The sequence below is a fragment of the Pongo abelii genome, chromosome 5, assembly GCF_028885655.2.
Source record: "Pongo abelii isolate AG06213 chromosome 5, NHGRI_mPonAbe1-v2.0_pri, whole genome shotgun sequence".
Lineage (NCBI taxonomy): Eukaryota > Metazoa > Chordata > Mammalia > Primates > Hominidae > Pongo > Pongo abelii.
In genome coordinates this window covers 63645170-63658067 of record NC_071990.2, presented here as the reverse complement: position 1 = coordinate 63658067, position 12898 = coordinate 63645170, and the positions used below count along the sequence as shown (strand labels likewise).

The following is a 12898-nucleotide window of genomic DNA, read 5'->3' as shown; positions in this document are numbered from 1 at the left end:
ATTTATCTTATAGTTGCATATAAATACTAAAGGATGGAGATCAATAAAGCATAACTTGAAGCTGCTATAATATGAATTAAGATGCGTTTTTAGCTGCAGACATTTAATTTACATTTAAATATACTATGATTTAGAGTGTTAAGTAATTGAAACTAAAAAGTCCAGTCAATAGTTTTAATCCAAGTCACCTATAAGTTACATTACCACTCTTCATTACAAGAATTGTACAACTGAAAATTCATACTGTTATAAAAATGCCAGGGTTTTGGTCTAGGTCCTGCAGCTCACCACCCTGAAAGCCAATCACTGAGACAATGAGAATTTCCAGGGAAGAAGGCTTTATTTGGGTGCTACAGCTGAGGAGAATGGGAGATCAGCCTTAAATTAGTCACCTCAATCAACTAAAACTAAGGGCTTGTATAGCAGGGAAGAAATGTAACTATGTGTGGGAAAACAGGAATTCGGGAGGGGTAAAGAAGAGGAGTTGGTAAACAGGAAGCAGGTGGTCACTTAGGCGATCATGACAGGTGAGGAGTCTTTTATCTTATTGTCCAGATGTGGTGATCTGGTAAGTTTCCGTTCCTTGATACTGTCTGGGAGACCTGACTGGTGGTTTCCTGAGAAAGGAACCTGGATAAGACAAATGTAACTTTCTCAAGTTTTAAGATGGGAGTCTCGATTTTTATGTTTATTCAAAAGAAACCATAAACAGCAGTTCTATGAGTAATTAGGCTGGTTCCATACCATATTTTTATTTATATTTAGTTATTTATTTAATTTTTTTATTTCCATAGATTTTTGGTGAACAGGTGCATACTGTATTTTTATTTTATTTATTTATTTATTTTTGAGAAAAGCTGGCATAAAGCACTTTTATTGCAATAATAAAACTTGAGACTCATATATGGTGCTGCGGGAAGGGGGCAGCAAAGATTTCTCTCACCAAATCACTGCACAGGACGGCAAAGGGGTGAGAAGGGGCTGAGGGAGGAAAAGCCAGGAAACTCAGAAATCAGCAGACAGAGCCAAGCATCAAAAAACAGGAAATGCTGAAGCTGCGATGACCAGCATTATTTTCTTAAGAGAACATTCAAGGATTTGTCATGATGGCTGGGCTTTCACTGGGTATTAAGTCTACAAACAGCACCTTCAATTGAAACTGCCAATTAAAGTTCTTAAGATTTAGGAAGTGGTGGAGCTTGGAAAGTTATGAGATTACAAAATTCCTGAAAGTCCATTAGAAAAACCACAGGATGAAAAAAAAAAAAAAAGTCAGGCCACAAGGAAGGCTTCAGAGATCCCTGCTGGCCCAGGGACAGATACCTGTAGTGTCCAGCATCGCAGTGAACATGATCTGCTTTCAAAGGCAGAGGGTTTAAGGGGAGGGTGGGGTGGGAATGGTGGAGGCAAAGCCTCTCCCCATCCCCACCTCAGTTTTAGGTAGGGCTTTTAATTTAACCCAAGGACATCACTCAACTTGGAGAATAATTCAATCCTCAACAGGGCCTCAAATCTGCTATGGCTTTGCAGTGCAGCAGCAAGAATGTTTAATATATAATAGATAAAAATTTCATCCGAAAAATTAAAATAAAATATTATTGCAACCCCCCCAACACCAATTCCCATTCTAACGTTAACCTATCACTTGCGCTGTTAATACTTGACCATGTACTTAATTGGAAACCTATATCCAAAAGACTGAAACTGAATCTTCACTCCAAAATGAAAACAAAATAAAATGAATAACTTGAGGTTTATGGCATATAGTTTAGGTAAATACACATACCAGGAGAAAGGGGAAGAGGAAACGGAGGTGTCGGAAGCAAAGCTGAGTGACAGAACACATTCAGTCAGGGCAGATGTCTATACAAAGTGGAGTGGAACATCAGGAAAAGCTCCATATGGATTCATGTGCACACGTCTGGAGGCACCAGATCCCTCCATGGCAGATCCAAGAACAGGGAGCTAAGGGAGGAGGCCATTCCTGTCATTCCAGTTTTAGAAGCTCCATATCGAAGACGAGAGTGGCATGTGGTGGGATGATGCCTGGGTGCCCAGTGGCACCATAGGCATAATCTGGAGATATAGTCAGTTTGGCTCTCTGACCCACACTCATCTGGGCAACTCCTTCCCAGCCTCGGATCACCTCCTGCTTGCCTAGCATAAACTTAAAGGGCTTGTTTCTGTCCTGGGAGGAATCAAATTTCTTTCCATCTTCAAGCATCCCGGTGTAGTGCACCACGCAGGTCTGGCTGCGCTTCGGGAAGGTGCGCCAGTCTCCTGGGGAGATGGTTTCCACGTGCACTCCAATGGCGGTGGCCGACACTGAGCGGGCGGGCAGCGCTATGGGGGGCATGGACCGACAGCGACCTGGCGGCAGTTCCAAGGCTCTGCCTAGTCCCTCGGCGCGTCACCTGCCCATACTGTATTTTTAGTCTACAAATTCTGTATTAGTGCCTTCTGGGCAAATGTGTTGAATGAGTCACTTAAAAATCTCTAAATAGGCTTTTTTTTTCCTGTACTGGAAGTGTTACCATTACCTTGTTAACACTGTGTTTAGTCTCCCATTATCTGTGGAGGCTACGTTCCAAGATCCCTAGTGGGTGCCTGTAACCACAGAACCGCAGATAGTACAGAACCCTATATATACTATAATTTTTCCTGTACATACATACCTATGATAAAATTTAGTTTATAAATTAGGCACAGCAAGAGACTAAAAACAATGACTAATAATGAAATAGAACAGTTATAACAATATAAAAGCATCATTACTCTTGCACTTTGAGGCCATTATGAAGTAAAATAAGGGGTACATATTAAACACAAGCTCTGAGGTACTTTACAATTGATCTGATAACCAAGACAGCTACTAAGTGACTAACAGACAGGGAGGGTATACAGTGTGGAGATGGTGGACAATGGGATAATTCATGTCTCAGTCAGGTGAGAGTGGAACGGGATGGCTTGAGATTTCTTCACACTACTCAGAATGGTGTGCAATTTAAAACTTATGAATTGTTTATTTCTGAAGTTTTCAATTTAATATTTGCAGACCACTATTGGCCATGGGTAACTGAAACTGCAGAAAGCAAAACTGTGGATAAGGGATACTATTGTATATACCTGGAATTTGATTTAAAGGTCTAAAACAGATCTCTAAAACTTTTGCTCAAATGAATTAACTGTTGTCCATCTAAATAGTATACTACGATTAGTGTAGCCACTATTATCAGGTTTGTGCCAGAAGTATCAGTGTAGAGAGACATTTTAAAGAAAAAAGGAAGGATGTAGATGTATACATTTTAGAGTTGTCCAGTGCTTTCCATATAAACTCACAGTTATATTTTTCTTTCTGTGTGTTCTATTATGTTCATGTTAACTTAAAAATAAATATGCTTTTAGTCTGGTTTACAAAGACCAATATAGATTCAGTAGTCTAAACTTAATTATTTACGTACAGCTTTTTTAGTGATAGAAAACACTAGGTAAGTTAAGAAAGTTTAAGAGAAGCTGCTATTGTTCTTGAAAGCATGTATATTTAACTCTTTCTATGTGAAAAGAATGTTTTTTCATTCTTTGTTGCTGTAGATGTTATGTGTGTATACCTTTTATTTTTGTAATTTTTAAAAAACAGTGGAATTATAAATTTCTTATCAACGTGTCTTTAGGTTAAATACATTTAGTGTAGCCTCTGCTTGCCATTAGGGCTAAGAACCTAACTACATTTGAAATAGAACAATAGTCGACTTACATTGCAAAAATTTTTGATTAGAATTCTTCTGATAATACTTCACACATTTCATAGCCATCTATATGCTAATATTTCCAACAAATTATCAGATGCTATTTCTACATAACCCTTTTCTCAACAAATGACCTGTCATGTTCATAATGGCCTCAATTTTTGGTGGCAATTTTAATTTTATCTAGCAAAAAATTGAAAGCTCATAAAGAAACTAATTACATAGTTTCACAGTTAATAATATGGTTTCTAGTTTTAAGACTTGTAATGTGCAAATTTATCTAGTTAAATTTTCTAAGAGTCAAGGCTGCTGTTTCTTCTTTTAAAATCTTTTACAAACCCTTTTTGAAGGAAAGTAGAAATTTTCATACTGTGGTCTTACAAGGATTGAGTGTTGATTTTACACTGCAGTTATTGATTATTTTGTAAGCATAAACTCATCTACATCACATTTCCATCACACACACAACGTCTCATTAAGTTTCCCTCTTTGAAGAATTAACTGCTCTCCAAAACGTAATCAGAAGGAAGGCATATCAACTGGGAATTTATTTGGGTTATTTACCAATAACGCCAATAGTACTTATTATCTGAAACCTTGGGATTTTGAACAATATGATTCTTAAGGTATGTTGTTTTTCCTGACAGAAAATTCAAGATGTGGAGAGTTATTTTATCTGTATCTAGGGTTATCTCAGCAAAGACACAATTATTAATAATTAAATTGACTAATAATACAAAACTGATATCATTTCATGTGATTTTGTTAACAAATAAATATTTTAAAACCAATATCAAAATGTAGTACTTTAACTTTTTTTCGTTTGATACTATCCTTTGACAACTTGAAGAAGAATTTAAGATAGGAAAATAATAAAAGTAAGAAGGAAGAAGAAAAAAGCAGTTTAGTGAGCAAGAGATTGAAATATTAGAAATGTTACACATAGGGAAACTGAAAGAACAATCTAAGAAAAAAGCTGTTGAAGAAAATGAAAAAAATAAGGGGATTGAAACAAAGTTGAGGTTTATTAAAGTCTTTAAGTGAGATATCCAATTTTGTCTTAAGTTACAGAGATCTGAATATTCCTACATTTATTTTCTGAGCATATAAGGACTCTGCCATTCATGTGTCCACCTGTAGATGCACAAGGATTTCTGTGTTGACTCCAGGAAGGTCTAAGAACATCTTGTCAACTTGTTATTTTGCTTTTCAAATCTAATCTGAAAATATACTTTTCATTATTCAACTTCCTTAATTGCTTTCTCTCATAGTTGGTTTGGTGAATTAATGACTTACATATATTCACCATGTAGTGGCATTCCACTTACTTACATCATTTATATGATTATACCTTATATTATTTATTTTCTCATTTTATTTCATAAGGCTCTTGAGGTAGAGCTTATCAAAAGTATATTTCCAAAACTCACAGATATTATTCTTTAATGTTAAAGTATTGTTTCCATTAACCTTAATGGTCCTTCAGAGAAACTGACTTTTGAATATACAAAACTATTTTATCATTTTGATTGAAATAGTTTTAATTCGAGTACTTTGTCACCTGCAATGTACTGAATGCTTGCATGATTGGGCTCAACTGCACACACTCAGTGACTCTATCATAGAGAAAATTGTGGGTTTAGTTTTATCATCCATTATCATTACTACTGGTTGACTTTCAAATTTTAGACTCCGAGAAGGATAGTATTACTCAATGACTCTAGTACATTGATTCAGAAATGAACTTGTTAGTCCTAAAATTTAAGAGACAAGTACTATGCCCTTTAAACATCAGAGTTTTTAAGTACAGACTGAAATCTCACATGACTTAAAACTGTCATTATTATTGTAAATTGTGTACATAATGACAAATTTGGTGCTATGGAATTAAACATTTGTACAAGTAATAAAAACAATTGAAGTTTGACCTCTGGATTGTGGAGGAAACATGAAAGATATTTTTTTCTCTGTGTTTGAATGATTAATCTGTTTAAAAGAGACAAAAAGAAATGCAGTTTATAAACTGATTTTGAAGAGATAATTTCTTTGAGAATTTTTGTTTCCCTCATAAAAAGCAAATTGCTATGTAAATGACTATCCTATATTTGGTTCAAAGTGCTGGACAAGGTGTCCCTCTCTTCTCTCTGTCACTATTCCATTGAAGGTGGTATTGAAACGATAGGTGTATTAGTTTATTTTCACACTGCTGATAAAGACATACCAAAACTGGGAACAAAAAGAGGTTTAATTGGACTTACAGTTCCACACTGCTGGGAAAGCCTCAGAACTATCATGGGAGGTGAAAGGCACTTCTTATATGGTGGCAGCAAGAGAAAAATGAGGAAGAAGCAAAAACAGAAACCCCTGAAAAACCCATCAGATCTCATGAGACTTATTCACTATCACAAGAATAGCACAGGAAAGACTGGGCCACATGATTCAATTACCTCCCCCTGGGTCTCTCCAATAACACTTGGGAATTCTTGGATATACAATTCAAACTGAGATTTTGGTAGGGACACAGCCAAACCATATCATTCCACCCTGGCCCCTCCAAATCTCATGTGCTCACATTTCAAAACCAATCATGCCTTCCCAACAGTCCCCCAAAGTCTTATTTCAGCATTAACCCAAAAGTCCACAGTCCAAATTCTCATCTGATACAAGGCAAGTCCCTTCTGCCTATGAGCCTGTAAAATCAAGAGCAAGCTAGTTACTTCCTAGATACAATGGGGGTACAAGTATTGGGTAAATACAGCCATTCCAAATGGGAGAAATAGGCCAAAACCAAGGGGTTACAGGGCCCATGCAATCAAAAATCCAGCACGGCAGTCAAATATTAAAGCTCCAAAATAATCTCATTTGACTCCAGGTCTCCCATCTAGGTCATGCTGATGCAAAAGGTGAGTTTCCATGGTCTTGGGCAGCTCTGCCCCTGTGGCTTTGCAGGGTACAGCCTCCCTCCCAGCTACTATTCTGGAGTCTGGAGGACAGTGGTCCTCTTCTCAGAGATCCACTAGGCAGTGTCCCAGTAGGGACTCTGTGTGGGGGCTCTGACCCCATATTTCCCTTCTGCATTGCCCTAGTAGAGGTTTCCTATGAGGGCACCACTCCTGCAAAAAACTTGCCTGGGCATCCAGGCGTTTCCCTACATCTTCTGAAATCTAGGCAGAGGTTCCCAAACCTCAATTATTGACTTCTGTGCACCCTCAAGCTCAACACCATGTGGAAGCTGCTAAGGATTGAGGGTTCCACCCTCTGAAGCCATGGCCTGAGCTGTACATTGGCATATTTCAGCCATGGCTGGAGCGGCTGGGACACAGAGCATCAAGTCCCTAGGCTGCAAATAGCATGGGACTCTGGGCCTGGAGCACAAAACCGTTTTTTCCTCCTGAGCCTCTAGGTCTGTGATGAGAGGGGTTGCCATGGAGGTCTCTGACATGGCCTAGAGACATTTTACCTAGGGTCTTGGGGATTAACATTAGGCTTCTTGCTACTTATGCCAATTTCTGAAGCTGTCTTCAATTTCTCCTCAGAAAATGGGTTTTTCTTTTCTGTAGCATTATCAGGCTGCACATTTTCCAGACTTTTATACTTTGCTTCCCTTATAAAACTGAAAGCCTTTACCAGCACCCAAGTCACCTCTTGAATGCTTTGCATTTTAGAAATTTCTTCTGCCAGATACCCTAAATCATCTTTCTCAAGTCGAAAGTTCCACAAATATCTAGGATGGGGCAAAATGCCACCAGTCTTTTGGTAAAACATAACAAGAGTCACCTTTACTCCATTTCCCAAAAAGTTCATCATATCAATTTACGACCATCTCAGCCTGGACCTTATTGTCCATATCACTATCAGCATTTTGAGCAAAGCCATTCAAGTCTCCAGAAAGTTCCAAACTGTCTCACATTTTCCTGTCTTCTTTTGAGCCCTCTAAACTAGTCCAACCTCTGCCTGTTACCCTGTTACAAAGTCACTTCCACATTTTTAGGTATCTTTTTAGCAATGCTCCACTCTACTGGTACCAATTTACTGTATTAGTTCATTTTCATGCTGCTGATAAAGACATACCTGAAACTTGGAACAAAAAGAGGTTTAATTTGACTTACAGTTCCACAAGGCTGGGAAAGCCTCAGAATTATGGTGGGAGGTGAAAGGCACTTCTTACATGGCAGTGGCAAGAGAAAAATGAGGAAGAAGCAAAAGTGGAAACCCCTGATAAGCCCATCAAATCTCATGAGACTTATCCACTATCATGAGAATAGCATGGAAAAGATGGGCCCCCATGATTCAATTACCTCCCCTGGATCTCTCCCACAACACGTGGGAATTCTGGGAGATACAATTCAGGTTGAGATTTTAGCGGGAACACAACCAAACCATATCAATAGGAAATGTAACAACTGACATTTTCGATTTTATTGACAAAAATTCAAAAGATACTCAGTGACCAAAAATCCTTGCTCTTAAAGAGTTTGCATTTTGGTACAGAATGATGGACAATAAAAACAATGAATTAGTAAATTAAATCATGGGTTAAATTGTATTATGGGGTGAGTAAGAGAGATGGGGATGTCAGAGCGGTCACATCTCATTGAGAAGCTGATATTTGAGAAGAGACAAATGAAGGACAGAAACTGAGCTTGCAAATATCTGAAGGAGGAGTATTTTAGGCAGAAGAAACAGCCAGTGCTGAGGTCCTGAGGCAGAAGTATGCCTTGTGGGTCTGAGGAACTACAGGAGGCCAATGCAGCATGAGCAAAAGTAAAAGTCATAGAAAATAAGTTCAGATAATAGGAGCTTTGGTTTTTGTTTTGAGTGAGAAATGACATGTGACTTATATTTTTAAAAGATCCCTTTGGATGCTACTTTAAGAATAAATGGAAGGGAAACAAGGATGAAGAGGAGAAGAGCACTTGGGAAGCTATTGCAGTAATCCAGGTGAGAGATGGTAGCATGGACCAAGATAATTTGTTACAGGGTGGATGAAGTGAGGAGTGTTAAAAAAGAGAGGAGTCAAGGATGACTCCAAGATTTTTGGCCTGAGCAACTGATCTGGTTTGGCTGTGCCACTACCTACATCTCATCTTGAATTTTAACTCCCACAACTCCCATGTGTTGTGGGAAGGACCCAGTGGGAGGAAATTGAATCTTGGGGGTGGGTCTTTTCCATGCTATTCTCACAATAGGGAATATATCTCACAAGATCTGATGGTTTTAAAAAGGGGAGTTTAACCACACAAGCTTTCTTCTCTTGTCTGCTGTCATGTGAGAAATGCCTTTCATCTTCCACCATGATTGTGAGGCCTCCCCAGCCACATGGAACTGTAAGCCCAATAAACCTCTTTTTTTTTTTTTTTGTAAATTTTCCAGTCTTGCATATGTCTTTATCAGCAGTGTGAAAATGGACTAATACAGTAAATTTGCACCAGGAGTATCTGCAGCTTTTCTAGGTACACAATGCACCTGGAAAGATACCTGAAAATTTAGAAGCGACTGTGGAACTGGGTAAGAGGCAGAGGTCAGAATAGTTTAGAGGGCTCAAAAGAAGACAGAAAAATGTTGGGAAGTTTGTAACTTCCTAGAGACTTATTGAATAGCTTGAACAAAACTGCTGATAGTGACATGAACAATAAGGCCCAGGCTTAGGTCGTCTCAGATGGAGATAAGGAACTTGTTGGGAACTGGAGCAAAGGTGACTCTTGTTATGTTTTAGCAAAAAGACTGGTGACATTTTGCTCCTGCCCTAGACATTTGTGGTACTTTGAACTGAGAGAGATGATTTAGGGTATCTGGCAGAAGAAATTTCTAAGCAGCAAAGTGTTCAAGAAGTGACTTGGGTGTTCTTAAAGGCATTAGTTTTATAAGGTAAGCAGAGCATAAAAATTTGGAAAATTTGCAGCCTGACAATGTGATAGAAAAGAAAATCCCAGTTTCTGAGGAGAAATTTAAGCCAAATGCAGAAATTTGCTCAAGTAACGAGGAGTCCAATGTTAATCACCAAGACTATGGAGATAATGTCTCCAGGAAATGTCAGAGGTCTTCATGGCAGCCCCTCCCATCGCAGGCCCACAGGCCTAGAAGGAAAAAGTGGTTTGCAGGCTGGGCCCAGGGTCCTCGTGTTGTGTGCTGCCTAGGGACTTGGTGCCCTGTGTCCCAGCCACTCCCGCCATGGCTGAAAGGGGCCAATGTAGAGGGTGGACCCTGGCTTCAGAGGATGCAAGCCTCAAGTCTTGGCAGCTTCCACATGGTATTGAGGCTGCAAGTGCACAGAAGTCAAGAATGGGGGTTTGGGAATCTCTGCCTAGATTTCAGAAGATGTAGGGAAACTCCTGGATGTCCAGGCAGAAGTTTGCTGCAGGGGTGGGGTCCTCATGGAGAACCTCTGCTTGGGCAGCACAGAAGGGAAATGTGGGGCTGGAGCCTCCACACAAAGTCCCTACTTGGGCACTGCCTAGTGGAGCTGTGAGAAGAGGGCCACCATACCCCAGACCCCAGGATGGTACAGCTGCTGACAGCTTGCATTGTGCACCTGGAAAATCTGCAGATACTCAATGCCAGCCCTTGAAAGCAGATGGGAGGGAGGCTGTACCATGCAAAGCCACAGGGACAGAGCTGCTTAATACCATGGGAACCCACCTTTTGCATCAGTGTGACCTGGATGTGAGACCTGGAGCCAAAGGAGATAATTTGTGAAATGTAAGATTTGACTGCCCCACTGGATTTCAGATTTGCATGGGGCTTGTAGCCCGTTTGTTGCGGCCAATTTCTCCCATTTGGAACAGCCATATTTCCCCAATGCCTGTACCCCCATTTTATCTAGGAAGTAACTAACTTGCTTTTGATTTTACAGGCTAATAGGCAGAAGGGACTTGCCTTATCTTGGATGAGAGACTTTGACTGTGACTTTCAAGTTAATGCTGAAGTGAGTTAAGACTTTGGGGGACTATTGCGAAGGCATGATTGGTTTTGAAATGTGAGGACATGATATTTGGAAGGGCCAGGGGTGGAATGATATGGTTTGGCTGTGTCCCCACCCAAATCTCATCTTGAATTGTAGTTCCCACAATTCCCACATGTTGTGGGAGGGACTCAGTGGGAGGCGATTGAATCATGGGAGCATGTTTTTCCTATGCTATTCTCATAAGAGTAATATGTCTCATGAGATCTGATGATTTTAGAAAGGGGAGTTTCCTCGCACAAGGTTTCTTCTCTTGTCTGCCATCATGTGAGACAGGCATGATTGTGAGGCCTCCTCAGCCACATGGAACTGTAAGTACAATGAACCTCTTTTTTTTTTGTAAATTTCCCAGTCTTGGGTATGTCTATATCAGCAGGGTGAAAACAAACTAATATAGCAACCGACAGGATGGAGTTGCCATTGCTGAGATGGGAAAGTCTGTGGAAGGCACGGGTTTAGGAGAATGATTAAGAGTTCAGTTTTGGAACCATTAAATTAGAAAAGTCTATTATTCATCTAATTGGCAATGTCAAGAAGGAAACTGAGATGAAAGAAATTGGGGCTCAGAGGAGCGGTTTCTTTTTGAGGCATAAGTTGGAAGTCATCAGCATATGGATATATTTAAAACCAAGTGAAGGAATGAAATTATCAAGAGGGTAATTATAAACTGAGAAAAAGCTCAGTCCAAGGACAAAGCTTCTGGACACTCCAGTGCTAAGCTATGAGATGTTTTTTGGGTAACTAAAGAGCTACAGAGGAGTATTGACCAATAAGACAGAGTTTAGGAAGATGTAGCCCGAAATGTAAGTGACTTTCCCAGCAGCACTCTGGTGAGGATCCCAATTTAAACACTGCATGATAGAAAGAGGCAGACATGAGGAGGTCCGATTACTGCCTTTTGGGATTGCAGTTGCTATTTGCAAGCCTATGTTTTAAATGAGTTAATGTTTGTAAAGCATGTAGAAAAATGCCTGACATATGCTTCCTTAGTGTTTGTTACATAGGTACATACATTAAATAGTCACGAGTACTCTTTTCCCCCCCTCACCTTTTTTTTTTTTTTTTGATACAAAGTCTTGCTCCGTCTCCCAGGGCTGGAGTGCAGTGGCGCAGTCTCTGCTCACTGCAAGCTCCACCTCCCGGGTTCACACCATTCTCCTGCCTCAGCCTCCTGAGTAGCTGGGACTACAGGTGCCCTCCACCACGCCTGGCTAATTTTTTTTTGTATTTTTAGTAGAGACAATGTTTCACCATGTTAGCAAGGATAGTCTTAATCTCCCGACCTCGTGATCCGCCCACCTGGGCCTCCCAAAGTGCTGGGATTACAGGCATGAGCCACCACGCCTAGCCTCTTGCCCCTTTTAATTCTTCCCCAACACCTCCATAAAAAATGGCTTAGGCTCTGCCTTTTATCCTTAGGTTAAGATATCAGATAATTCTTCTTTAAATATGTATATATTTAATATGAAGGGAATCTTATTTTCTTAGTAATAGATTTTTGCAGCAAAGAGACTTTCTAAGCAAGTGCTTTGATAAGCCATCTCCATAGGGAGTCAAAGCTTGAAGAAACATAAATGGTTACTATTTACTTTCTGTGTAATTAGTAAACGACTATTTTGTGGAAGAGGGTAAGTAAGTTTAGGAAACACAATTGTGGATGTTTCTTGGAAACTCTGTGTAGGAAAAGGAAAAGAAATAAGTGGCAAGGTTGGAAGAAGAATTTAGCAGGAAAGAATGAGAAATAGAAATGTCTATTAGGGAATTTTATTAAGTTTTTACTGTGTTATATATGATGAAAATGTTTTCGCTCCAATATTCTCATAAAATAGTCAGTGAAATAGCTATTTTAAGAATGTGTTGTTGGGGGAGGAGCCAAGATGGCCGAATAGGAACAGCTCCGGTCTACAGCTCCCAGCGCGAGCGACGCAGAAGACGGGTGATTTCTGCATTTCCATCTGAGGTACCGTGTTCATCTCACTAGGGAGTGCCAGACAGTGGGCGCAGGTCAGTGGGTGAGCGCACCGTGCGCCAGCCGAAGCAGGGGTGAGGCATTGCCTCACTCGGGAAGCGCAAGGGGTCAGGGAGTTCCCCTTCCAGAGGTGACAGACGGCACCTGGAAAATCGGGCCACTCCCACCCGAATACTGTGCTTTTCCGACGGGCTTAGGAAACGGTGCCCCAGGAGAGTATAG

General features: G+C 40.1%; 1 protein-coding gene across 1 annotated transcript; it reads right to left on the bottom strand.

Moving 5' to 3' along the window:
* Positions 1-1310: 1310 nt before the first annotated feature.
* On the bottom strand, positions 1311-2422 carry FKBP1C (FKBP prolyl isomerase family member 1C). The gene is given in 1 exon segment (XM_054557060.2): positions 1311-2422. A coding segment is annotated over 1 exon segment (435 nt). The 3' UTR covers positions 1311-1987.
* Between the last annotated feature and the right edge of the window lie 10476 nt (positions 2423-12898).